The sequence below is a fragment of the Lissotriton vulgaris genome, chromosome 1_1 (assembly GCF_964263255.1).
Source record: "Lissotriton vulgaris chromosome 1_1, aLisVul1.2, whole genome shotgun sequence".
Lineage (NCBI taxonomy): Eukaryota > Metazoa > Chordata > Amphibia > Caudata > Salamandridae > Lissotriton > Lissotriton vulgaris.
In genome coordinates this window covers 2,092,858,119-2,092,884,188 of record NC_141685.1, presented here as the reverse complement: position 1 = coordinate 2,092,884,188, position 26,070 = coordinate 2,092,858,119, and the positions used below count along the sequence as shown (strand labels likewise).

Below are 26,070 nucleotides of genomic sequence, written 5' to 3'. Positions count from 1 at the left end.
TAAGGTTATATTAGAGTCTGAAGAGGTTCATGGTATTATCACATGAATGATATCATCAGTGATGTGATCAGTCATGTCAAATGAGATGTTATCAGTGATGTCATCAGTGATGTCATTTGAGATGTCATCAGTGATGTCATCAGTGATGTCACTAACCATGTCATGAATGATGTAATATGTGACATCATCAGCAGTGGATTGCGGGTGCGCGATATATAGTTAGCGCATCTAACTATATATGGAATTTCAATGGTTTTATGCGAGTAAAATAAGGTTTTCTAAATGCAAATCCCTAACTATATATGGCCTAAAACCAATGGTTTTTTCATTGAATTTTCAAGGTTTTGTAAATGCAAATTCCTAACTATATATGGAGTATAACCTATGGTTTTTTCTGTGAATATATATATATATATGTATATATGTATATACTCACTTACCCATACAGCCACTAACTGACCCAATCCCTCTGACAAACAGGCACTCAGACAACTAATTGCCCACTCAGTCTCTCAAAACAGCCACGTATTCACCTATACAAGCACTCATACACTCACTCACACACCTACACAACCTCTAACATACCCATTCACACATCCGTGCAGGCACCCCCACATCCCCTCAATCACCCTTAAAGTCATTCACACAGACACTCACTCTCCAATACAGCCACTCACACACCAGCTCATTTAACCAAACAGCCACTCACTCACCCATACAAACATGTACACACCCATGCACTCACCCATAAAACCATTCAGACAGCCACTTACTTACCCCCAGAATTACTCACACATCCACTCATCCACCCATACAACCACTCACTCACTCATCATAGAGCCGCTGACACACCCACTCACTCACCACAACAGCCATTCATATAGCCACTCACTCACCCAAACAGCTATATCTATATAAATATATATATATATATATATATATATATATATATATATATATATATATATATATATATATATATATATATATATATATATATAAATATACCAAATTGATTAATGCATGTCAGAAGAAGATAAGCAGAGTTAGAAAATCTTTGAGGACGTAATGCGCATGAGAATTTCATCATGCTTATTATGGGCTAATCTAAGACACACTGCATGCTAGAGAAACTCTATCCACTAAAAAAACATTGAGGCCACTAGCACAACAGTTATTTGATAGAGGTTGAAGATTTGCTAGCAGGGTTAAAGACTGGAGACATCCCTGTGTGTATCATAATTTTATAAAGCAAAAATTAACTGATAGGAAATCCCATTACTTCAATTAAGATATCACATTAAAAATACAGGTGATTTGAATGATATAATTAATATCCGAATCTGGTACTTGAGTCATTAAAGAATCAGTCTAATTTATTTTTCCTTGTTTGGAGCTACCCAAAACACATTTTCCACTCATTAACTACAGCAACAATACTAAATGTTGGTTCCTATTAAATGCTGACAATAAAAGGAATGCCATGATTTTTAGTTACTTCTAGATGCAAAGCATGCTATGTAAACTGTGCATCATAAAAAAGTTAGTGAGGGCGCAAGCATAATGGGTAATGCAATAGGTGTTGATGTCAAACCAGGCTATTTCAAGACTGCAGACAAAATGCAATTGTATGATAGAGAAAGTTTTTTTTCACAAACAAAGAAATGGATGCTGAAAATTCCTTTGCAGAAAGAGTTATGTAAACTCAACATTATTTTAGGCAAATAATGGTAACAATCATTATATTAAAAAAGTTGCAGAGAATACCATTCAAACTGATCTACCGGGCTGCAGCTTTGGCTATTTGAAAATTTCAAAGGCAACCAGGTGTTCTTAATTTATCAATTAGAAAAGTATTTATAGATGAGGAAGAAGCTTGTGTTATAGTGACGGGAGGAAGGGAGCAAATGAGAGGGGCAGGGGATGCTTTACAAGAGAAAGGTAAGATGACATGCTGTTGATACTATGTAGAGAGTGAGAGGTAATAGTAACTTTGAAACAGACTAGAAAGTTGAGCACGATGTGCTCAGTTTATTTATTGCAACGCACTTGTTTAATCTGAACCAGTGGTCTGAAGTCTATATAAATTGCCAGGCAGCACGAGAACGCATGTAAGATATAAGCAAAGAAAACATGTTGCAATGTAAGACCTCAAAAACAGGAGGCTCTTGGAGTTATAATGTAACCATTTTAACATAGTTTATGTCATCATTTTGTAAATTTTAACTTGGTTTGAAAATAGAAAGATCCTTGAGCTAAGGAGCGTTGCAACGAGCAGCAGAGAATTTTGGTGTAAAAGTGTATCGGAATTCTCGTTATAAATTTGAAATCCGAAATTAGAGCACTCAACTAAGATTTGCCTGTGCAGAGGTAACACAGATAAGCAATAAAAATAATAATGAGCATGATGCAGTCACTCTTTGCCAATGCATAAGATGGCGCAATGAGAACAAAAGTATGTAGTAGAAACATGACTAAAATAGCCTGTAGTAGAATTACAAAAAAATGAGAGATTCAAAATGCCTGCATACGACATTAATGGATAACGTATGACCTAATATAACATTATAGGAGAGATGTATAGAATAAGACATTTCTGTCTGTTTTCAGATTCTCGCATCATGGGGCTGCCTTGGAGTCATGAATGGAGTTGCAATTTAAGAGAACAAATAATATTGATACTAATTAACAGATCTGACAGGTTAGTGGCTATAACTATTGGCTTCTATTAGGCAGGGATGGGGGAGTATAGCATACCAGCCTCCTGTAAATAATAATGAATTTGTATTTCACAGAAGCGTAATATAATAAAAAGCAAGAAGAAAAGGAAGAAGCTGAGGAACTAATTATGAGATTGTGATAAACCATGTGTGCACAGGAACACAAACTCCAGCCCTACCTTCATTACACTTGAGTTCAGAGTAAGTGATTATATACTGAATAGTATAGACACAATAGAGTCACATATTGAATTGTAGTTAGAGATTAAGTGTCTTACCACTATTGCAGACACAAACATAAGAAGGGAGCAACTAGATAGAAATTATGGGCATTGACAGAAATAATCAATTGAGACCTACATTCAGGAGTGAAACTATACATGTGAGAAGGAACACAGACACAAGGTACTTTTGTAAATTGCAAGAGTTCCTAAACAAGTGTTTTCACAATAATACACATACCAATACTCATGGCCAGGGATTGTCACATTATCACACGTCCCATGTATGTATTTTCTCTTTAAAAAAACAATTCATTTTGCTTTAAACTTTTTTGTATGATCTGTTGTTTAACAAATCCTGGATAGGATATAGACTGGAATTGATTGGTCTAACTTCAAAGGTCAAATGTGTTTTAGGTACAGTACTGTTGTATTTAGCGGACAAAGTGGAATTTTCAAAACCATCACTTCAAATTTAATACAATAAATTCAGTAGAATTGACAGTAATAATTTTCTAATAGAATTGACAGTAGTAATTGTCTAATGTATCTTAGATTGGTTAGATAGTGCTAAGTTGGTAGATAAAAAACTGTACAGGATCTAATGTGATATGATGGTATTTATGTATATTTTATCTATGTTTATAACAGCCCTGAAGAAGCTCAGAGTGTGTGATACACGTGTTGGCTGTTTCGAAAATATTGCTTTTGAGAATAAAAGAAGTCGTAACAGACAAGACTCAACTGTGGGACAATATTGTTAATTCTCAGTCATTTCTTATACTGTATTGTACATACTAACACTGGTTAGATACCAGTGCAATGAGAGTTTTAAGCGCTATGATTTATTCCTATACCAAAAAGTGTATTATCTATGTTTTCTAATGTTCCTTTTCTGCTACTGAGCATTATATTTAGGATGACAACAGCACTCATGACGAAAGTGAACAGCAGTTGCCTTAAAAAACGTTTGGCAACAGCCTATTTTTAATTTCAGCCATATCAGGACATATTGTTCACAGTTCCCCTCCCCCTTTACTTTTGTGAGAAATTATGCCAATCTTGATAAGCTATATAACACACGCAGTGACCAGCTAGGTAGCAGAACATACACTCATCAGTTTTTGTGTCATTACACTATCTTGTTTATGAACTGCCAATGTACAGTTTCTTTATTCCCAAACTATTTTCTGTGATTTACCAAGCCAAGTGTGAACATCATTTGCTTATATCATTTTTAAAATTTGTGAATTTAATTTAAATGTAACAACATACCTTCCTTTAAAAAAGGCAACATAAAAAATTGATGCATATGAATTGACAAACTTCAGAAGGAATGCCTTAAATACTAATCTTTCTTCAAATGTTTTCTCAGTTTTTGGGACCTCTGAAATGAGAAGAATAACACATAGACAATATTTAGTCAAGTTTTAACATGCTGATAAAGTAGCTATTAGAAAGCAATCAACGATTGACAATGCACATGATGATACAAGATTTTAAAACTCATAATACACAACCGATTTACTGATTAAAGATATAAAAAGCTGAAAGTGCACTTTGTACACATTAGACCCAGTGACACATGAAACTGAGACAAGTGTAGTAGAAACACTGTAAAAGCACGCTTTAAAATGCAGGATGGAGAAAACACACATACAAAGCAATACTAATACATATAAACAAGTTGCACCAATGAGAATTTCTTATTAACATGTTGTTTATTAATGTTTACTGATGGAATTGTGCTGGTAATAAAGTGGCCCACTGTATTTAATGCCTTTTGTTAGAATGCACAATTTAGAATACTTTAAGCAAAATGTGTAGAAACTAGGTACGATCTTGACATTTCATATAATAATACTATAGATTCTATAGTTCATGAAATGTAAAAAATGAATTTTGCAGTGTGAATTTAGGAAATTATATACTTATATGAATATTAACAGATAGCACTGGGGTGTCGAAGTGAGTTAAAGAACAAGGATGGATTCAACCCAGATCTGTGACTGGGGGTGAGTGTCTGAAAAGTTTCAGCGCTCCGTCCATCATATCCTTGTGTTTAAAAAGTTCTACATATTCAATATTTGAAATGATTTCTTGCATTATATTTGATATTGATTTAAAGTTTATTTCATTTAATGTGCATATCGCCAATATAAAGGTTTTTTCGAAAATGCTTTTTCTTCAATGCTGACCTTTCCATGACTTAATTCAATGGTCCATATACAACTAGTGAAATGTTGCTTAATTTGTTCTGTATATGTGTAATTTTTGAAATTCCTAAATGTTTCTTCAATTTTCTCAGTGAATGAATCCTGTGGGAACAGGATTTCAGCTGTTGCTATAGATGGATACTTTGTATTCCTTTTTCATTCGATGTTAGGCCTATGTGTACTTTCCAATCTTTAATTTCTCATGACTAGCAGGGGAAAGCATCCCACTGTTGCAAGTGTCCTACATGACATTATGTGAATCTGAGCATATGACAGTCTTTTGATGGTGGTGTGATGCTACATCACAGGAACTTTGCTAGAGACTTTAAAAAAAAAGAATCCCCAAAGTAGTGGCAACACCATACGTTTGCTGTCTCCTTGTGAGAGGATGCTATGTTGATCGATTTTTTGATGATTACTATCCTCTTACTTTTTGACTTCCTTGCTGATGGTATGCCCGGTAGCTGATGGACTGAAACCTTCTTTGCCGAACCATTTAATTTTCCTTTATTACTTTTCTTTTATGCTAATGGACTCGCCCTGATGGGCTTTAAATCTGAACCATTTCCCCTTGTTCGTAGGATTTGATCTGTTAGACAAACAAACTATCCTTCTGTCTTAAATAGTAGTGGGACTCTGTAACTCTGTAAACTGATTCTTATTATAACCATCCGATGAAGCCTTGCCTAAATGATTACAACAAGCAGTTAGTTAAGACAAAAAATGCATATAACAGTACTCACATAAAAGTAAAGAGTAAAGCAACGGCCCATATAAGAAAAATCTATAAAGATATACAAAATGTATTCAATAAAAATGTATTGTGAAGCTCCGAGATGTAAGCTGGTACATATAACATTTGATAAACATACACAACCAGACAGGTGGCAGACAAGGAGAGGTTACAGAGAAGAAGGAGTTTCAGGGCAACATTGAAACTAAAACAAACAAAACAATGTGTCCTCCATTAATTGTGACCACAATTGCGTCAGTTATATACATTTTTTGTCTTAACTAACAGCTTGTTGTTGATATGTGTTTGTGCTATGGTAATTTTCTGAACACTTTGAACCATTGCTTGGAATAAATATTGATTGCCCCTGGTTCAGGTGGTTAGGGCTGCCCATGTGGTGGTTAATGATTGCCAAAATGTTTGGAGTTTGATGCAAGCTGTGACATTCTTACTGCGATCCTCAAGTGATTGCTTATTGCTATAAATTTAGAATCTTTAATACAATAACCAAGTTTAGCTAATATCTGCCTGAGCCTTTTAAAGAGTCTTGTTGGCTGTTCCATTTAAATCTGTGCTATTTTACAGATGCCTTAAATGCGTTGTAGGGAGAATCAGCGAGCTCTGTCAGAACATCAGGTATTACTTCTTTTGTTCTGTGTCGCTGTTGCATAACTTTTGGTCTGCAGAATTCTAGTCTTACTTAACTTCTTCAGAAGGTTGGGTCTTCCTGTTGCTATTCTATATTTCTACAGCATGGTCTTGAGAGTGGTGGACCTATGTCTGACCTCAAATCTGTGAGTTAGCTGTAAATTATTGATCCTCTGTGGACAGCTAATGTGGTGTTTTGGCCACCCGAACTCCCCCACTCTTATCAGTGGTGAAAGATTCATCAGAGGATCATTGCGGTAAATGGTAATGCTGGAGTTTGTCTAACCCTAATGGGCCCAATACAGTTGGAGTAGTAAGAAGAGGAAGCGTATAATAAATGTTTACAATGATTGCACTGCAACAAACATTTTGAATAAAGCAAAGATTGTGATCACAATGTGAGAGCACTGTTGATTTTGGCAAAGTCTACTTGATGCAAGAATAGGGGAAGATCGCTTCCAATGAGATAAGGAGGAAACCTTATGTTGTGATGTTAGCTTTGATATGGGTTGTATGTTTAAACCCCATGAGGCACTGTACATTTGTGCTAGAAGTATTGTGATGTCAAGGGGTTCTGAGGTGGATTCTTGGAGTGCGGTTGAGAAAGACAGTTGGAGAGAGGCTGCTGTAAGTAACGGTATGTCATTGCCCAGATGCTGTGTCAGGATTATCATCTTGAATAAAGCTCCCATCTAAAGGATTCAGGTGTCAGAGTATCTTTACAAAGTTGCCAACATGCTTGCCTTGGCTGTGACACCCTGAAAAACCTGCGCAATTATGAAAAGGCTGGACTTTGGAACATGTTGTGAAATGAACATGTGAATTAACAATTTCACAGTGCAAAGCAGTGTGTGTATCTCACAATTAACCCTGGGTATAATACTACGCTCAGCTAACGGAGCATGCAAAGTTTGTACTAATTCGCACTTCGCAAATTGCACATAGTACAGTACCAAAACTGTGCTTAATCATGTAGCGTAGCAGCTAATTCAACAACATCCTCAGATGCTTTGAAAAAGCAATTTTACATGCTTAAAAGCATATAACCAATTCACAAGAGTGAACTTTTAAAATTAAAACATTAGGCAATGAGAAAGCTGATGATTTTGGGGTCCCACCCAACTTAGGGAGAGGACCAAGCAGATGCCTTGAATACAAAGAGCATAAACAAAAAGCACCTTTTGTTGAACTTCAGTGGTGGTCCCATCCTCCTAGGACCACTCCAAGCACAGTTATTGGCAAAAAACAATCCCGACCAAAGGCACTGCAAAGCATTATGGGACGAGATTAGCAGTGGACAGTGAATATTATAGTATCCAATATCAAAATAATTCTACAAAGAGCTGCAGTTCACCTAGTCGTTACTAGATGTCCCTCACCATATCATTCAATAAGATGTGCTTTTTTGTTTTCAAGGCATCTGTTTGGTACTCCCCCTAGGTTAGGGAGGATACCAAAATTATCACCTCTCTCGCTGCTTGCAAATTTTTCAGTTTCACTTGTTTGAAAGTACTATATGCACTTTAGCATATAAAGATAGAGATACTTATTTTATCATAACTGGCACTGTGCAGGATGCCATTTGCAATTATTTTGCAATGTTTTCACAGTGCAGACAAGTACACAGGGTCATCAGCTATGCTACGCAGACTATGTGTACTACGTGAAGTTCAAAGTATACTACGTGAAACTACGTGTAGTGCTGCTACGCAAACTACGCCCAGGCTTACTCACTATCTATACAGATTTTAGTGCATCCGCTAATCTTATGTTATTGGACGTGTAAGTACTTTATTTTTTTTAATTTACCTAATTGTGGAAGCAACTGGCCATTGCTGCATTCTACGTCACTGGAACGCACTGTATGGATTGTCGGCTACGTGCTTGTGAGAACAGCCATTTTGGATTGGGAAGACGTGAATTACGTAAGCGGCCATTTTATGTTGGCATTCAAAAGACATTTTCTCCACGATGATAGGCAATCTAGTGCTGCATTGTCTAACAGTTGTCTTGAATATCTATATTTGGTATACCCGTTCAGTCAGCAAGTTGTAGTACGTCAGGAGTGTGCCTATGGGCATTTTCTCACAGTGATGAGCACACTTTGCTCCTCATTAAAAATTTGCATTACCAGTACACTGTATGTACTGCAAGGAGAGTATTTGAAAATTCATGGGGCCAGCAACTTTGTGCTCAGTGAAACTCTCACTGGATTGTTTACTAGTGTGTCACAGTCCTTCTTTGATTTTGGGGGCCAGCAATCTCATAAGCAGTGACAAACTCACTTGAATTTGTTCCAGTGAGTCATTGCCCTTTCCGTTCTCAGTGACACACACACTAAGTTTAGCAGTGACTGTTACAGTGACAAACACTCTTTAGTTTCATTGTGTGTCATTATTTTCCAAAGACTTTGCCCTGATACACACATTTTTGGCTCTATTTATTTTAGTTGTGTCATAGTGGAAGCATGAAAAAGAGTAATCTATTGAAGGTTTTCTATTTGTTTGCCTACTATAATCAGGTACAGCCTTGTCCTGATCAGACTGATCAGCTATCTATTTTCCATTATTAGAGTGGTGTAATAATACATCTTTAGGAAGTGCCAGCAATCCATTCCCATAAAAATTTAAATATCAGGGCGAACACATGATTAAACTGATTTTCCGGTAAAAAGGAAATATTATCAGTGGCCTTTGAAATCTGGCAAAAGGGAAATTACAAATGGACTGCAGTACACAGACATCACACGGCAGAATACCATAATCTTTGGGATGTGGGGAGGTCCAGGAGGCGAGAAGTCATTTGAATTGCTTTAGAGAAAATTGCTCACAGAATTTACTTCACAAGAAAATTCTCCTGCTAAAATGTTTTTTTCTGTAAGCCAACTATTGACTATTTTTGCTAAAACCACAAACTGCAGGCCATATTTTCAAGAAAGGACAATACATTATCCCAGCTTTTATCGGCAGGAAACTGCGGCAATAATGGGCTTGATAATATGCCCTTGTGAATTCCCATAGAAGCCCAGGTTCTGGTGTTAACCTGGGCATCTGTGGAAATTCACAAGGGCATATTATCAAGCCCATTGTTGCCGCTTTAGCGGCAGTGTCCTGACGATAAAAGTGGCAATACTGTATCGCCCTTTCTTGATCATATGGCCCTTCATTCCTTTACTGATAATCGAAGAGTGTTAAACAACAGTTTACAATACTGCACCAGTAAAACCTTCTCAATCTCAAACAACCCTAATCTCTTCTTCACTTACATCACAGGAGTGATTTTCGATAGATTTAAATGTTGACATCCGCAGCTATTAAAATGGAGAAGCTTGAGTCTCCTCCTATTAAGTCATCTCTCTCAAAGCGTAGCATATCCAAGATCTGAACAGTCTGAGATGCCTTTTTCGATTGACAGCCCTACTAATAAAAGTCACCGCTAAAGAAAGTCTCAACAACTTAACTCTTAAAGAAAAAGTTGGGTTTCACTGATTCTTAGATTTACAGATCTGTGCCCCTCAATAGTAGGCGTCCCATGCGGCCCCTGCCATTGTCATTGTTTTTCAAAAGGGGTGAGTATGTTGAAAATTCAAAGGTGCATTGACAGCAATGCCCAGGTCTTCTGTGGACTACAAATTTTAGAGGTGAAAGGAAACTTATTTGGCCTGATCTTCTGTAAATCATACAATCTGCTACTTTGTAGTTTTAGAGTGTAGGAAAAGTTCCACTACTTGGCAACTGCTTGGCATTACCTGTAGGATGCAAATAATCACATCGCATAGCTGACAGAAAGTATGCTTATATTCCTGAAAGGAGGATCATAACTTAGCTAAGACATATCTATTGGATTTATATTCTAAGAAACATTCAATAAACGGTACTACTTGTCTATGCTGTGTTATTCATGTATAGCGACACCAACAACAATGTGCTGCAAAACAATGTTACATTCTCACGTTAACGTGTTTGCCTTACCAATTTCTGTAAGCCATTTAGCGACAGATCCATAAATCTCATCCAGAATTAGAATCAGAACCAGGTTGATGATGACAGCGGTCGCAGTCACAGTTATTCGAGCATTCGCCTTGGTTTCCGCGTTGGTACTCATGGCTAATGCTGCAGAGGTGGTAATTCGATATATAATCACACCAAAGACAGCGGAAAACGTCAGAGCAATCTACAACAAAAAGAAAGGGTAAATTAAATATCTAACAAGGTCGCCGCATTGCTAGTTTAGGTTCAGAGCTATCACAGATGTATTTAGGAAAACAAACTATGCTAAAGTAATAGATATATTAAGAAGAAAACTGAATCCCCCATGTATAGTAATTTAGCACTGGCTCTAAGAGGGTGTGCTGTGCATAGGCATGAGAGTCTAATTCCGACCCAAAAATGTATCGTTCTTTTGTTACTATTTTTCTTTCAATGCCTTTTCAAGTGTTTCTTCTGTTTTATTTCTACTTACATGCTGGGAAAAATCTACACCATATTTTTCATAACTTACAGCTTGGTCTACAGGCTGCAATAGACAGTATGATTGCAACAGTCCCTCGGCAGTATTCACTTATATCACAGAGTGATTGGGTGACTGTGCCATGACGACCCATGGGCATGAGACGTTATTACCACTTGAATGTAAATAGCTATTCTATGCAATGGTTGCACGACCGCCGAGGTGAAACAGTCTATTTGGTCTTGTTAATCATATCCTGGAAATAGGTGTGGAAACACTGTCTGCACACCTAAATAAATAGCCATATCTCCTTCTGGTGGAATTACATTGAAGGGAATGAGTGCAAATTCTAATAAATACGAAAAAGAACAGTGGAGTCGAGTTGAGTAAGATATAAAATAACATGCAATATCTTGCACATCTTGGCAAGGACGTCTTGCCAAATGACACGTAAGCAAACACGTCAGGCACACTGGCCCCTCGAGCAGCACACACTAATTATTGTGGTTGTAATGGAAGAAATGCAAACGGTGCTTGAGGGAGGAAGGAACTACCTCTATGGAGTTATGGACTCAGATTCAAAGTCTGTCTTGAGTATTTGCCTGAGGCTACTGCTGACACCGACTGCAGAGTGCACTGCAACCATGAGCTCAGTTATCTGCATTTCAATGTGCTGCTAGCCAAAATTAATTCTTCTTAAATTGATGATGGGTTAATTAGCATTTTTTAGTGCTGGCAAAAAATAGCAATTTTTTTCTTTCAGCTAATGGCTCAAGTTGACGGTTTTTGCAAGCAGTGTAGGCAGTGTGGTTAAGCTGAGTAAAGTGTGGATACTTGATTAGGTCATGATGTATATTTGCTTATCAAGTTAGCACAAAGAACTCAATGGGGCATATTCTCAAGGAGCTATCGCCGAGTTAACTGCACTTTATCGCAGCCAAAGGTGCGATAAATGTATCGCCTCATTCACAAGCTGGTGGTAACAGCCCATAGCACCAGTTTACCTGCAATAGCAGCTGCAAAAAACATCACCACAGATGACCCCCTCAACTATCGCCAATGAGATGCAGTGTAGGCGTTCCTGAGCAAAAAGCTGCAACAACACCACTCCCCACCATTATCAATGAACAGCCATATCGGCGATGAGATCATAAAACATGCGATAAGGTGCATTAGCAGTAGGAAACTAACACCTGCTCTGACTTGGTGTAAAGTCTGACCACAGCCTGCACCACAAACTGGAGCCAAGGCCAGAGCCACACCTGAAGAAGAACATATGCCATGGAGCCACTGATTTTGGAGCCCAGAAACCCAAGAGGGCCACAACACCCACTGCCACCACCCCCAGGACCCCCCCTCCCCGGGCCCCCGCCCCCGGATGAAGACATGCCACATCAACTTCACGGAATCATGTACCAAATATTTCGCCGGATGTCGCACAATGACATCTGGTTACATGCATGTATCGACACAAAAATGAGCATCACACATTGTAAATGTGTAAATGTGTGTGTCTTGTAAAGCGCACTGCTACCCAGAGGCGTCCTGGCGTTATAGACCGCTGGGGAACCCATCCTGGCTTTCCCTGTGAGATGTTCCCTCCTGGGTATCTCCAAGGTGAAACCAGGCATCCCCGGTGTTTGTAGGGGGCCGTTGTGGAGATGAGGCAAGCTAATGCCCAGAGTTGCCGAGTGTGATCCCTGGTTAGGGTTGGCACCGAGGCGAGAATTATAGAGTCCGCTGACCCTGGTTCATGACCCTGCCGCATCGGGAATTGAACCCTGGTCCCGGGCCGTCATCTGCTTCCGGGTCTGCCGCCTCTGACCAGTGAGCCACACCACTCCAATGAAGCAACAAATGGAAATGTATTAAAACAAACACAGAACAGCAATGAAGACACATGGTGGCACCCCTCGGGACACTCCGTAGGTCACAGCCTGCAAGGCAAAAATCATAATGAGAAGGTGTGTCCTGCATACATTAAGGGACAGAGAGAGAGAGCGAAGGAGAGATAGAGAGAGGGAGAGAGAGATAGATGGAAAGAGAGGGGGAGAGAGAGATAGACGGACAGAGAGGGAAAGAGAGAGATAGGCGGACAGAGAGGGAGAGAGAGAGATAGACGGACAGAGAGGGAGAGACAGAGATATACGGACAGAGAGGGGGAGATAGACACAGAAAAAAGAAGAGAGGGACAGGGAGAGAGAGTGCTGACACTTGGCACCCAGGCCACACTGCTCACCTGCTGCCACCGGTGTCTCCAAACACATGCTTGTATGTAGTGCAATTCACCAGGTCCCACATCTGAGACAGACGCGTCATCTGAAACAGAGTCTAGATACCTCAATGTCAAAGTACATACAATTGCACACAACATCATTGCCTGTCTGCCCCTGCGCACCCAGGCAGATGCACCCCAGCCCCTCCCACAGTCCAGCGGTGCATGCCCACCCCTGCACACCCAGGCTGCTGCACCCCAGCCCCTCCCACATCCCAGCAGTGCATGCCCATCCCTATGCACCCAGGCAACTGCACCCTAGCCCCTCCCGCTGCCCAGAGTTGCACGCCCACCCCTGTGCACCCAGGCCTCACTGCTCACCTTCAGCCACCGGCGTGTAGAGATGAGGGCCCACCACATGCCGGTGCAAGCCCCAAGTCTAGGGCCCACAGACATGGCTCCCTCCTCTTCATGCAGCTCAGCTCCGTGGGCCGCCAGATCTCACATTTGGTGCTGTGTCTTGATTTCTCCATGGAAGAGGGCATACCAGTGCACCCGGCATCATCGCAGGCTGCACACCCGCTCAGCCTTATAGGTGCCACTACTCTGTGATCCAGGAGGCGACGCCACGTGGCTCAGGCCTACACTGTGGTCCAGCAGGGCACACAAAACCTGACCTCAGTGCTCCGAACGTCACCGTCCCATAGACGTATGCCTGTGCCGGCAGCAGTGCATCGGGTTCCACCAAGTCTGTGCCCTGCCAGTCATGGACCCTCTATGATTGGGTATTGTGGTGTGGACGCCATCATGCCACCTCCGGGCCTGCAGAATGTGATGTCGCAGGCCCCTGGGCCCCCATGCCTACATGCACACCACACGGATGCACCCTGAAAGAGGTTGGAAATGGCGTTGTGCACGGGCGCCCACCCCTTTTTTTGGCAGATTCACATGTGCTGTGATGCGGAAATTGGATGGGTGTGGTGTGGGTGTATACCAGCCGTGAGGGAGTGGCCGGGCATGCTGACAACTAGATCTGTCTGCAGCAGAACCACACAGGGAAGTCCTGGCACATGTAGCATTGTTGTCCCTCCTGGAGCATAAGCGTAGTGGGCAGACCTGGCGTATGCCAGTCCAGCGTGGGGGTTTGAACAATGACCCCGGGGCTTTGGGCATGATTCTGTTCGGGGTTGGACAAGGAAGTAACTAATGCGTGTGTCGCTGTTGTTGCATCAGCAATGTGTCACCATGTGACCCAAGTCCAATGACATGAGCCACATGGACGTAGGGGAAATTCACTGACCCCACATTCATCAATAACCACAAATGAAAGATCATAGACACGACACATCTGTGTGATTCGGAATGTTTAATGCACATTCACTAGAGTGTTGCATCTGGAGCAGCACAGGGCCATGCAAACCTCACTTTACAATGTTGGTCCATGGAGGGCCAGCCAGAGTCCTTCAGGGAATGTCAAGTCCAAAGGAAGAGGAAGAGTTCAGTCCGCAGTCTGTTTGCTGTGTAATTGGCAATAAAACAGAATACGGCGTCCATTGCGAGGTCCAAGGTGAATGTCGCAGAGTGTATCGGGGGACATTGGAAGGTGATGATGTAGAGGGCAGGACCAAGCTGAAACCGGCCATATGGTGAAGATTAATGCAATTGCGTCCTTCTTACCACAATGGCTCTTTCACCCGCCTCTTCGTCCTCTGCTGTTCCATTTGCCTCACGTGTGGGTGGTGCTGGCCTCTCTCCAGCACTGTGTGGCAGAGACACCTCAGGGGTCGGAGGTGGAATGTCTGCCACACTGTGTGGCGCTGATACTTCAGGGGGCGGAGAGGTGGATGTGGTGGTAGCAGCAGCATGCATCAGTGCCAGGCCTTGTGGCAGCAATGCCATGAGGATGGTTTTGGGGTCATTGAGGAACCCAGCTACCACTCGCTGGTGTGCAGCCGTGGTAGTCACTCTTTCCGCATTGGCCTGCTCCATGGTCTCCATGGGCCTCTGCATGTTTCCCACCTCCTGGGCGAGCGCGATAGAGCCACTTTGACTAGTCAGTCATTCTTGTCTCTGAGTCAGGACTCTGGCGATGTCAGCCATAGTTCTTTGAAGAGCACGGAGTGGACGATGGGTGTCTGTTAGGGACTATGAGTGGTCCATCATGGGACTTAGACACCCACATCTAGTTTGTATGTCATTCGGTCGAAGCCCACCCGCCCCTGTTCAGCCAGCTGCTCCGGCACCCCAACACATGACGTTGGAAGGCCATGTGTTCTTCATGGGGGTCCTGGGAGGCAGATGTGGCAGTGCATGCTGCCTGCTGTGTGGCCTGCGCAGGGGGTGGTGTGTCCTCGTTGCAGCTGGACTGCCCTGCTCCTGGAGGTGGGCTGCTGAGCCTGCCAATGAACTCTTGGAGGGCATCAGAATCGAAGCGGTGGTGGTCCTTTGCGTCATCAGAGTAGAGAGGTTCGGGCTGCTCTGCATGAGTTGTTGATTGTCCCTCTGAAATGTGAAGGGGAGATGCAGTTTAACAATGTGTTCACATGTGTGTTGTCACATTGTACATGTTTACATACAGACTGCATGACTGTGTACATCGTGGCTGTTTATGAGGAGCTGCCTATATGATGGGGACAACAGACGTGTGTGTGTTTGTACTTGTACATAGTCATCTCACATTTCCCTGCAATGCCACTTGCAATTGGCCAGTGTCTACACCCAGTCGGCACCTGTTGTGTCCAGTGTTCTGTTGTGGATAGGGGTGGGCGGAAGTTGTCTAATCACTTTACGCAAATCTCCACGAAATGTTAAAAAATCTTCTTGAACACGCGGAATCGCTTGTTCGCAATGCTTTTTTACTTCTCGCAATCACTGTTTGCGTGCTCGGGGTGAAATATATTGCAAACACGCATTTGAGAACGCGAACAAGCAAAAGATTTCACAAAGTCACAGAACGCAGAAATTTGGGCAATTTCACGTTCTCCGTGGACCGCAAAATTACCCAAATTCCGTGATCGGAACAGAATTTACCACCCTGGCCTAGTTGTGGACATGTTGCGGTTTGTGCCACATTGTTGTCAGTGTTGCTGTGCTCTGCATTTCATGTGTGTGTGCTGCATTTCGGGGGGGTGGCCCTGCTGCTCCGGTTTGCTGCCCTTTATCCCTCCTCTGAGGTGTGCCTTTGACCTCTGTGCTTATACAATACTGAGATGCTGCATACTTTTTTACATTGGTCTCTTGGTGGGAGTTGGGGTCTGGGGCATGGTTTGTCTGCAGATGTGCTCAGCTCAATTGTGCATGAGTACCATAGTGCCCATCTGACCCGTCCCTCCAGTCCCTGGTCGTTACTCACCCTGCTGTTGTTGTGTCCGGTCATGTTGAGCAGTGTCCGGTCCCCTGACTCCAGTCACCGTCTCCCCACTGATGACTGTGGACACCATTTCCTCGATATCATCTAGTTCTTCTTGTGGCGCAGGACTCCCACCTCCAGTCTGCATTGATGCCTTCCGGTTGTTGGTGAGTTTCAGCTTGGTTTTGTGCTTGACATTATTCCAGTGCTTCTTGACCTCTTCCATTGTCCTCTTCAGCACTCCCACTGCATTCACATTGTCCACGATGGACTCCCATAGTCCAATGACACAGTGGTTGCCAATGACACAGTGGAGGTGACAAACAGTTGTTGATGGTGTTTAACCACCTCTGTTGTCAGGATCCTGTTTTCCAGCGGACTGAAGCACTTCTTCCTACTATTCTTCTCCTTGCCATTCCCTGGTCCCAAGCTGGTCCCCTGGGGGGCTTGTGAGGTTTTGGTTCTCTGCCGTACTTGCTCCGGCAACATCCATTGTGCTTCGCTGTTGTTTGGCATTTGTTTGTCCTTTTTTGTTTTCTACTTTTATGGTGATTTTTCCCACCTGACGCGTGTGTATTGCAGGCCTTTTGCTGGTTTTCACAGATTTTAGTATCGCGACTGGCCTCATTGCAGCTTTGTTTGCATTTGTGTTTCACATTTTTGCGGCGTGGCGTTGATTTTAATGCAGTCAGTTGACGCATTATCAGGAGCCTATCGCATGGTATCGCCGTGTTGAGAATGCTTGGTTAACACAGCATAATTTTCCAGCGATAGACTGAGATGTTGGAAGTTGCATTAAGTAACTTTTGCAATGGTTACTACACGTTCTTGAGAATATGCCCCATAGTTTTAGACTGAATATTTATCGGGCACCATGCACAGTTCATATTTCTTACCATTCCATATTTGTGCAAAACTTTAGGTTATTGTTGGCAGAGTTTCTTGAAAGAATTACCATATTCTTCAAAGTGCAACTCAATGGTGAAATCATTTTGAAAGTTACAGTATATTTCTTACTTAACAACTTTTTTTCCTATATTTCTGATATATCATCCCTGTAATTTGCACCACAGACTAATCATCAGGTATGCGTTGTAGTGGTATGCGTTGTAGTGACATGCATTGTAATAGTTGCGTTGTAATGGCATGCGTTGTAATGGATGTTGCGGTGTAAAAGTTTCGTTGTAAAGGTAGTGCGTTGTAAAAGTTGCGTTGTAAGTGTTGTTTCCCATTGATATTAACTCGGACAGGCCCGGGAGGAGGGGGGGCTGGTGGAAACACTGCTGCTGCAACACTGCTGCTGCTTTTGTTACAGAGGGGTTACATTGCAGCACTGCTGCAAAACCGGCGCCTAGGAAAAAAACAACCCCCACCAGTCCAAAACCGGCACCCACCCTTTCGGCTCACCGGAAAAATGCCCAGGGCCCGCTATGGCCAGTCCAGCCCTGCTAATCATTAGCGTTTGTTACATTTTGCTACTCCTCATTCTGCCCATATTTTTGAAGAGTGATATTTAAAACTTGCCATTATGGTAGAATAGCACCCTGGAACCCTTCTGAGGAGTGAAACTCTGCTCCAACTGGGTTTGTTGATATTTTTTGATGAAGATTAGATGATAGCTTTCGCACAACCTTTAGAATTCAATGTTGTTTTATAGTGATGTTTATTATATATTTTTAAGTTTTTTGGGTGCTCCCAGAGTAACGCTGCCCGAGATAAACTCGTCTGAGAGCATCGAAGCAGCCTACACACAAGTAAGTGTTTCCAAGCCCAGGCAAGCGCGGGAGTTAGAAAGTTATCAAAGCTTCCCGAACCAACGCGAATCATGGATGTTAAATACCAGTCTCTTTCTGATTACTATTACAGCGTTCGAAAGATTGAGGCCATCAGACCCGTGAGTAAAACGCTGTGTTTTAACATATGTCACAAAAACCAATGTACCCTTCTGTTAAATCGAGTGATATAAATACTGTGTCAATCACATTTTTTACACAAATTCAGTGCATGATCACACACATCACTAGGCAAATAGCATGAATTAATGCATGTGAAAAGTGTGTAATCCTGGATAAACTTTGAATGAATAACTTTATGGAGAAGCACAGAGTAAACAAAGTGTGTAATGATTCTATTATAGATCTTGCTCCCTGATGAAGAGCCATTTGGCTCAAAATTCATTGGAGTATTATGTGCATATGTAATGATTTATAATGCAGAACTCAAAAAAATGAAAAATTTTAATGAAGTGAATTTCAATAAAACGAATGAAATGAAATAAAAACAACAGAGTTTAACGTGATCATTTAATTTAATAAGCCCTCTTGGAGGGCATAAGTGGAGTGCTCATTGGGGGATGCAACCAAGAGTATTGGAAGCACTACTTAACTATTGGTTGATATTTTGACATTAAGAAGCCTAATGGAGTTGGACTATTGCTCAACCGGAAATATATACTGGACTACATAGACTTACTGATATCTGCAAGGATCCTCTAGTCAAAATGACAGTAGAGTTATTCATATTTTGGTTGGGAAATGTTGATCCTTTGTGTTCTCTTTCTTTATCTAAAATGTAGGGTTCGCAATAAATTTGTGAATTGTAACATTACGTACTGTGTGCCCACAGGTGTCCAATGATACAGCTACTTTTCTATGCCTCATTTTGGGCCGGATGTAAAGTTTGCACATCGATTGGTTTGCGAGTGGGAATGTAATTTTTACACTTTGAAGGGGAAAAAGAAACAATCTGCCTAAGGAATATTATTTAGCCAAGTTGCAATTTGAAGTCTCCTGTGATTGGTTGTGAATGAAGGGATGGGTTCCTGCAGGAAATACAACTGACCATTCTCACATTTACTTTGTTTTTAAAAGCAGTCTGTGGCCATTAACATTTTTTTTGTTTGAGAAGACTTCGGGGAAGTAGGCAGTACTTCCTTGGATTACTGACATCTTCCCCAAGGTCACCAATATGATTTCTAAAGAATATATTTTCCTAAAGGAACAGCTTTCCCCTTGCAAATCAACCCCTTGCGTAGCAGGGTTTCCGTTCTCCCACAGAACTGTGCATAGAGATCTAGAACCTCAGTGAGTTAGGATGATCCAAAAACTCATCTCAGTGTCAGAAATCTCGTTACCTAGCTAGCTACAGTGTCTCATGGATCATTATGGAATGATCCATGTATTAGACAAACCAGAACATGATCTTTAGAATACCTCAGGAGTCGTGGAACACATGAACACTCTTTCGTTATATAATCATTTCAAACCAAAACTGAGAGTCAAAGAACACACGTGCAAGTTTGAAATATTTATTATTCAATGCAAAGTTCTCAAACGCAGTATCTTGTATAATACCAAAATGCAGATTATAAAAATCATAGTCAGCAGCATAGTCACTAATCCATAGTAAGCAAAAGGTGCTAGCATGTTATAATGCAATTTCTATAGAAATCTATATCACCTATATTTCGCGCACCCTATCTAGCATATTATATTATATCTAAGAAGGTCTCGTTCGGGCTTTAGCAGGGCGGCCCCATACCTCTCAATGTCAGTAGGAGCAGTTCACATCAACCGCTACCAGCTCTCTTCATGCGCAGCACCAAGTGTCTGCGTTCATTCCGTGTAACTCTATCTTAAACCCGCGTAGAGCCCAAAATGTTGGCATCAACATTATTTGTGTTATGTCTAATGTCTAATGTGGTGCGAGGATCAGACCTCCTAGCAACCTTGTGTTAGGTTAATCTTAGAGTGTGCAGCTCTCAGTGTGCAGACAGTTGTACCAAGTGTACCAGGCAAAGCTGATAGCATAGGAATAACATATTATTCTCAAATAAAGCAACTCGCCGCTTCTAGGGTGAAAGCTACAACAACAAGTACGTGTCGTGTGCAAATCTGAAGCCGAAGGCAAAACGGCTGTTTAAACATGTAATACACTCATGCTAACTTAACGCAATATATGTAATGAAGTATCCATATGACACCACCACAACTCAGGGGTCACTGATCAATGATTTGCAATTGCGGTCTGTTAGAAATTGGATTACTGGTTAACTTGGGTGTGAGCCCTGGTCATGCAACAACCCCATTCCTAGTTAGGGTAAGGCACAAACAAATACCACATTAGCCTGTGCTCAACCCCCTGGTAGCTTGGCATAGAACAGTAAGACTTGAGGCAATGTGTATTTATGCAACACTTCAAACAGTAAAACAGTGGAAACACCGCACAAAAAGATCTTAAACCATGTTTGCAAAATAGAGCTTTATTTAATAGATAAAACAAGATCAAAACAACAAAAATCCAATCATTAGAACTGGAGTAGTTAATGTTGAAAGAATAAACTGTAAAAGGGTGCCTGAAAGCATAAAGAGCCAACTGCAGCTACCTGGTCGTGCAAGACCGGATCAAAGTCAAAGTGCATTGGAGAGGATTACAGGGAGCAAGGAGAGCATCATGGGTGGTGGTCAGTGTGGCACAAAGTACAGACTAGGTGTGGCGGACTGGCGCTTCACCTCCATTAGCAATCAATATTTGCTGTGAGAAGAGACAGACTGAACTTTGGTGGCGCAGTTCTGGTGCGAGCAGGCGATGAGCCACACCAAGGGTCCAAGACCTGTGAGGCAGCCCTTGGGGGTCAGGAGCTCACTGCAGCTGGTCCCAGGAGCCAGTTGGGAAGCCTTTTATGTCCCTTAGACTCAGGTCAGAAGTCCAGCAGACTAGCCCTTTGAGTCACTCCAGGATCCTTGGTTCAAGATGAATTTGCAAGTCGAGTTCTTTTCCCCAGGGAAGAGGGAAGCACATCTGCACCGGAGAACTGTAGTTCCTTTAGAGCATTAGTCCAACAGAGTGGCCTTCCTTGTAGTAGCACAGTAGTTCTTTTTCCTCACAGGGTATCACGGGTCCAGAATGTACTGAAGAGCTGTCTCTGCGGTCCTTCTTTTAGACCCTGGTGCCCTGTGGAAAAAGTTTTTAGACAGTGGATTTGAAGTGCATGGCATTTCCTGCCGCTCCTGCCTTGGCTCCAAGCTAGCTGAAGTGACAATGCAGGGCTATCAGGCGCTTTGTGTAAAGGCAAAGCCCAGGCTATTCAGGTGTACCTGGGGCTGTGCTATGCTCAGCTCCACACCTGCATCCTGCCAGCAGAGGGACCACTCATGCACACCAAATCCATATATTGTATGACTGCCTGGGAGTATTTAACAAAGACTTACTTTCAGTTACACCCATTCATGTGACCCAGACCAGGCTTTTGGCAAAAAGAAAATCATCTTTGAAAAGTGCAAAAAGAACAACTGATGGATGTAAAGCTGAACAATGTCAAACACTCACTCCCAGTCAGAGATCTGAGCCTAAATCCATCATATTTTTCTGCTCACCAAGCCATTTCAGTTTGGACTCATCCACATGGAAATCAGTTTTGACTCTACTACCTATGAGAAGAGTCCAGTCCTAACTGCCAGGCCAGGTCCTCCCTGGACTGGAAACAAGCCTCCTGGACCTGTTTTGAGGTATCACCCCTCATCAGCTAGGATAACTTGAATGCAGTGGCATGGTGCTAGAAATGGATTGCCTGCTTGGTTGAGGTATACACCCAAGCCAGGGAGGAACTGCCACTCTAGTCAGGTTAAGCTGGTTACACAATAAGATAACCTGTGGTCGCCCTCTGGTAGTTTGGCACAGATTAGTCAGGCTTAGCTACAAATGCAATGTGTAATGTATTTGTGCAGCACACACACACACACAGCAACACAATGAATACACCACAAACAGACTCCATCCAAGGTAAAAAATATACATTATATTCGTATGAGTACACCAGATAAAAATAACAAAACTCAAATAAGTAGAACCAGATTTATGAATTTTCAAAGAATAAACCAAAAACAGTGCTTAGAAGTCAATGGAACTAACAGGTTACTTGAGGTCCACTAGACTTGGGTTAATCCAAAGTTCAGGCTTAACATGATTGAGCACGGGTCGGATACAGTCCCAAACAGGCCGGGCTGATGTTTTACCTTCTCAAGCTGAGCAAAGTGCCCCATTCGCGGCGAAGTGGTAGATTGGAGCAAAGAGAGCATTGTCAGCGATGATCCTGTAAACTAGAAGAGTCAGTTAGGCATTGTGGACGGCAGCCGCAGTATCGCGGTTGAGGGTGGCGATGCTTGCTGTATGAGGAGATGGTGCTGCAGCAGCTCACGCTGACCGTTTGAGTGAGCAGCACAATTTCAGTGCAAACTAGCTCGTTTGCAGTCACCAAGAGACCAAGAGCTTGATTTCAAGGGTCCAGGAGCTGTAGGTGATTAAAGCAGTTACAGAAACCACTTCTAAAACCCAGAGCCTAGAGGGGCGCCTCAGGCAAGGGTAGGACTCACAGAAGACAGAGTCCCAGCAGCCCTAACAGAATTGTAGGAGGTCTTGTGTGTCCTCAGACCTCAGAAGAACAGGAGGAAAGCCCTGGGATATCACTTGGAGGGAAGGCAGAGTCCAGCTGTCCTAATAACAGAGTACGGGAACAGCAAGGCAAGAAGAAAAAAAGCAGAAGTTCCAGAAAAGCAGTCCAGTTGAGTCCTTTAAGCAGCACATCAGTCCTTCTGACAGTGGTTAAATTCAAGATCCAGAAGTGTCTGATTTTAGAGGGTCAAAGACCCAGTACTCATACCAAAAAGTACCTTTGATGTAGAGGGTGACTTTGAAGTGCACAGGATACCTTTCAAACCAGTCCTCTCTGCCAGGCTAACCATGGGGGCTAAAGTAGTGCTTTGTGTGAGGACAGGACACAGTCTATTCAGATGTAAATGTGAGCCACCTCTCTCCCTTCCTGCCCAGGATTCAGAATGCAGATGAATGCATGCAGATGTTTGCTCAGAATGCAGATGAGTGCTCAGAATGCAGAAGGGCCCCACCTTCCTGTATTTGTGACTGTCTAGAGGCAATGCACAAAGTGTAGCTGTCACCCAGCCCAGACGTGTATTGCAGACAGGTTGCAAACCACACAGAGTATTATACGCACAGAGAAATGTCCACTTTCTAAAAGGGGCATCTCTAACACAGTAATGTTGAATCCAAATTTATCAATGAGGAGAATGTGTCCTTATTATTCCAAACATATCAAACATGAAAACGCTACTCCTTTCTGATCAGGAATTCACAATGTTAGCCTATATGAGGAGTAGGCCTCACAGTAGTGTAGAGATGAATGCTACAGGTTGATCAGGCCCCTCTCCTTTAGCTGTAATAGGACTGCCCCTTTACCATGCTCTGAGGCATCTCTTTAAACAATAAACTCCTGGGAAAAGTCAGGGGGCTTTGATCATAGGGGCTGTGTGCATGGCCTCCTTCAGGGTGTCAAAAGCTTTCTGGCATGCCTTTGTCCAGATCACCTGGCGTGGTTGCTTCTTGGAAGTCAGCTGTCAATGGTGCCATACCCCTGACTAATGTCCTGTAGTAGCCTGTGAGGCCTAAGAAGGCTCCAACCTCCATCTGGGTCTTGGGCGGTTCCCAAGCCAGAATGCGTTCACTCTTGGCCCAGAGGGACTGCACTTAAGTAGACCACATATCACTGCCCTATCTGGGACTTACTGGCTTTGATAGTAAGGCCTGCCCTCTGCAGAGCATAAAGCATTTCTCTGATGTGACAAAGGGATCCTCCCAGCTAGAACTGAAGACCACGTTGTTGTCCAGATGTGCTGCAGTGATGTTCTCTAGTCCAGCCAGGACCTGGTTGACCAACCTCGGGAAGGTAGCAGGGGTGTTCTTCAACCCAAAGGGCACCACCCAGAGCTGGAAGTGTCCTTCTGGGGTATAGAACAGAGACCTCTCATTAGCCCCCTCGATCAATGCAATCTGCCAGTACCCAGACATTAAGTCAAACATGCTGAAGAACTTTACAGTTCCTAGTCGATATATGAGCTCATCAGCTCTGGTGAAGGGGTGTGAATCAGTCTTGGTGACTGCATTGAGCCCCATGAGTCCACACAGAACTTGAGTTCTGAAGTGACACTTGAAGGGAAAACCTTGGGGATCAGCACCATTGGGCTGTAACAAGGGCAGTTCGAGGGCTCGATAATCCCTAACTCCAGCTGATTGGATCCGAGAGTTGGTGGAGGGCTTCCATGATATAGTAGTCTCTTGTTAATTAAACTATGTTTCCCCCTTTGTCAGATGCTTTGCAAATTATGGAATTGTCTTGCTGCAGACTAGTAATGGGATTTCTTTGAGCAACCGTCAAATTGGGACCCAATTGGTTTTCTGTAGTCCATTTTGATCTTTTCATTCTCAATTTTTGTAATTCCAGTTTGACTGCTTCTTCAAAAGCATCGATCTGATCAAATGGTGTATTGGGGGTAAATGTTGATTTAGTCTTCAAACCTGATTTCGCCCTCTTTTGTTAAAACCCATAGCTTTCTATGTTGGTTATTTCTTGTGATTCAGAGACTGTATATTCCTCAGGTATTGATCGCAAGAGATTTAAATCTTCTCCGGTCAGTCCTCCTCTCTCTGTTGGTACTCCTCCACTTTGGTGCATTTCTTCAGTAAGCCATGCATCTCCTCGCATCTTAAAGAATTTATGAAGTTTGAAATTTCTTGTAAATTTAAAGAGATCATTTCATGGCTGTGTGTATTCAAATTTCTGAGTAGGGCAGAATGTTAATACTTTCTTTAATCCTTCTTCCTCGATTTTAGATAGTTTCCTCGATGTGAGATTCACTATCGTCAAATCATCGCTTGGATAATTATTTATTTCCTGAAGATTTTCTTGCTCCGTGTTTGTGAGGCTATATTTTCACGTGTTGAAGCCTCCTCGTCTTGTTTACCTTTTCTTAGCTTGGTTTCTTTGCTCCGGAGGTTTGCAACGACTTCCTCTCTGCCACGTTTGACTCGTTATTTGACACTCCTCGTGAAAAAGAGAATGGCTCGGTACTAGTTCTGCACCTTCCTCTCCTGATTGTTCTGCATCGGTGGTAACATCAGATTCTGAGGTTTCCTTTACTTCAATGACTTCTCTTGCTTAATTTAATCTCACTGCTTTTCTTGGAGCATCGTATCTGCGTGCAAATGTAAGCACTCTTCCTTGATCATAGTCTTGAGCACCACAGTTGAATTTGTTGTGTTTCCTTTGTTTAATTTTTTTCCTCATACGCTAATAGGCGTGTTTTCATTCCTTCACAAAGTTCTTCTCTTGTTCTTACATCTTTGTCAGTGGAAATTATTTTTTCTAGTTTTTCAGTTTCTTGCAAACATGTGGCTCTGTCACTTCAGGCGAACTCGATTAGTATTTTCAGCATGCCTACAGATGATTCTGTAGTATGAGCTAGCCATTCATCTAGGAGTCTGGGGTCGAGATTTTCATAGGCGGGAATTGTGTAAATCCGTAAACCATGTGGAATGCGGTTCACTTCGACGTAATTTTGAAATGAGGTGGCTTCCCTCCATTTTCTAGTTTCTCTTTTGTACAGTCTTTCCAGCCTGCCAAACTGTACTTTCAGACTCCCCTGTGTGCTTTTTGTGCTTGTGCTGCCA

General features: G+C 42.3%; 1 protein-coding gene across 1 annotated transcript in view; it reads right to left on the bottom strand.

Annotated features, from left to right (window-relative positions):
* The window catches only part of ANO2 (anoctamin 2), a 1,660,301-nt gene that overhangs the window by 218,602 nt on the left and 1,415,629 nt on the right, over positions 1-26,070 (bottom strand). The window contains exons 16-17 of the mRNA XM_086939055.1: positions 10,510-10,711; positions 4,217-4,328 (exon numbers count right to left, since the gene is read on the bottom strand). Of these exons, the coding sequence (XP_086795181.1) occupies positions 4,217-4,328; positions 10,510-10,711 (314 nt within the window). The remainder of the gene's footprint in view (positions 1-4,216; positions 4,329-10,509; positions 10,712-26,070) is intronic.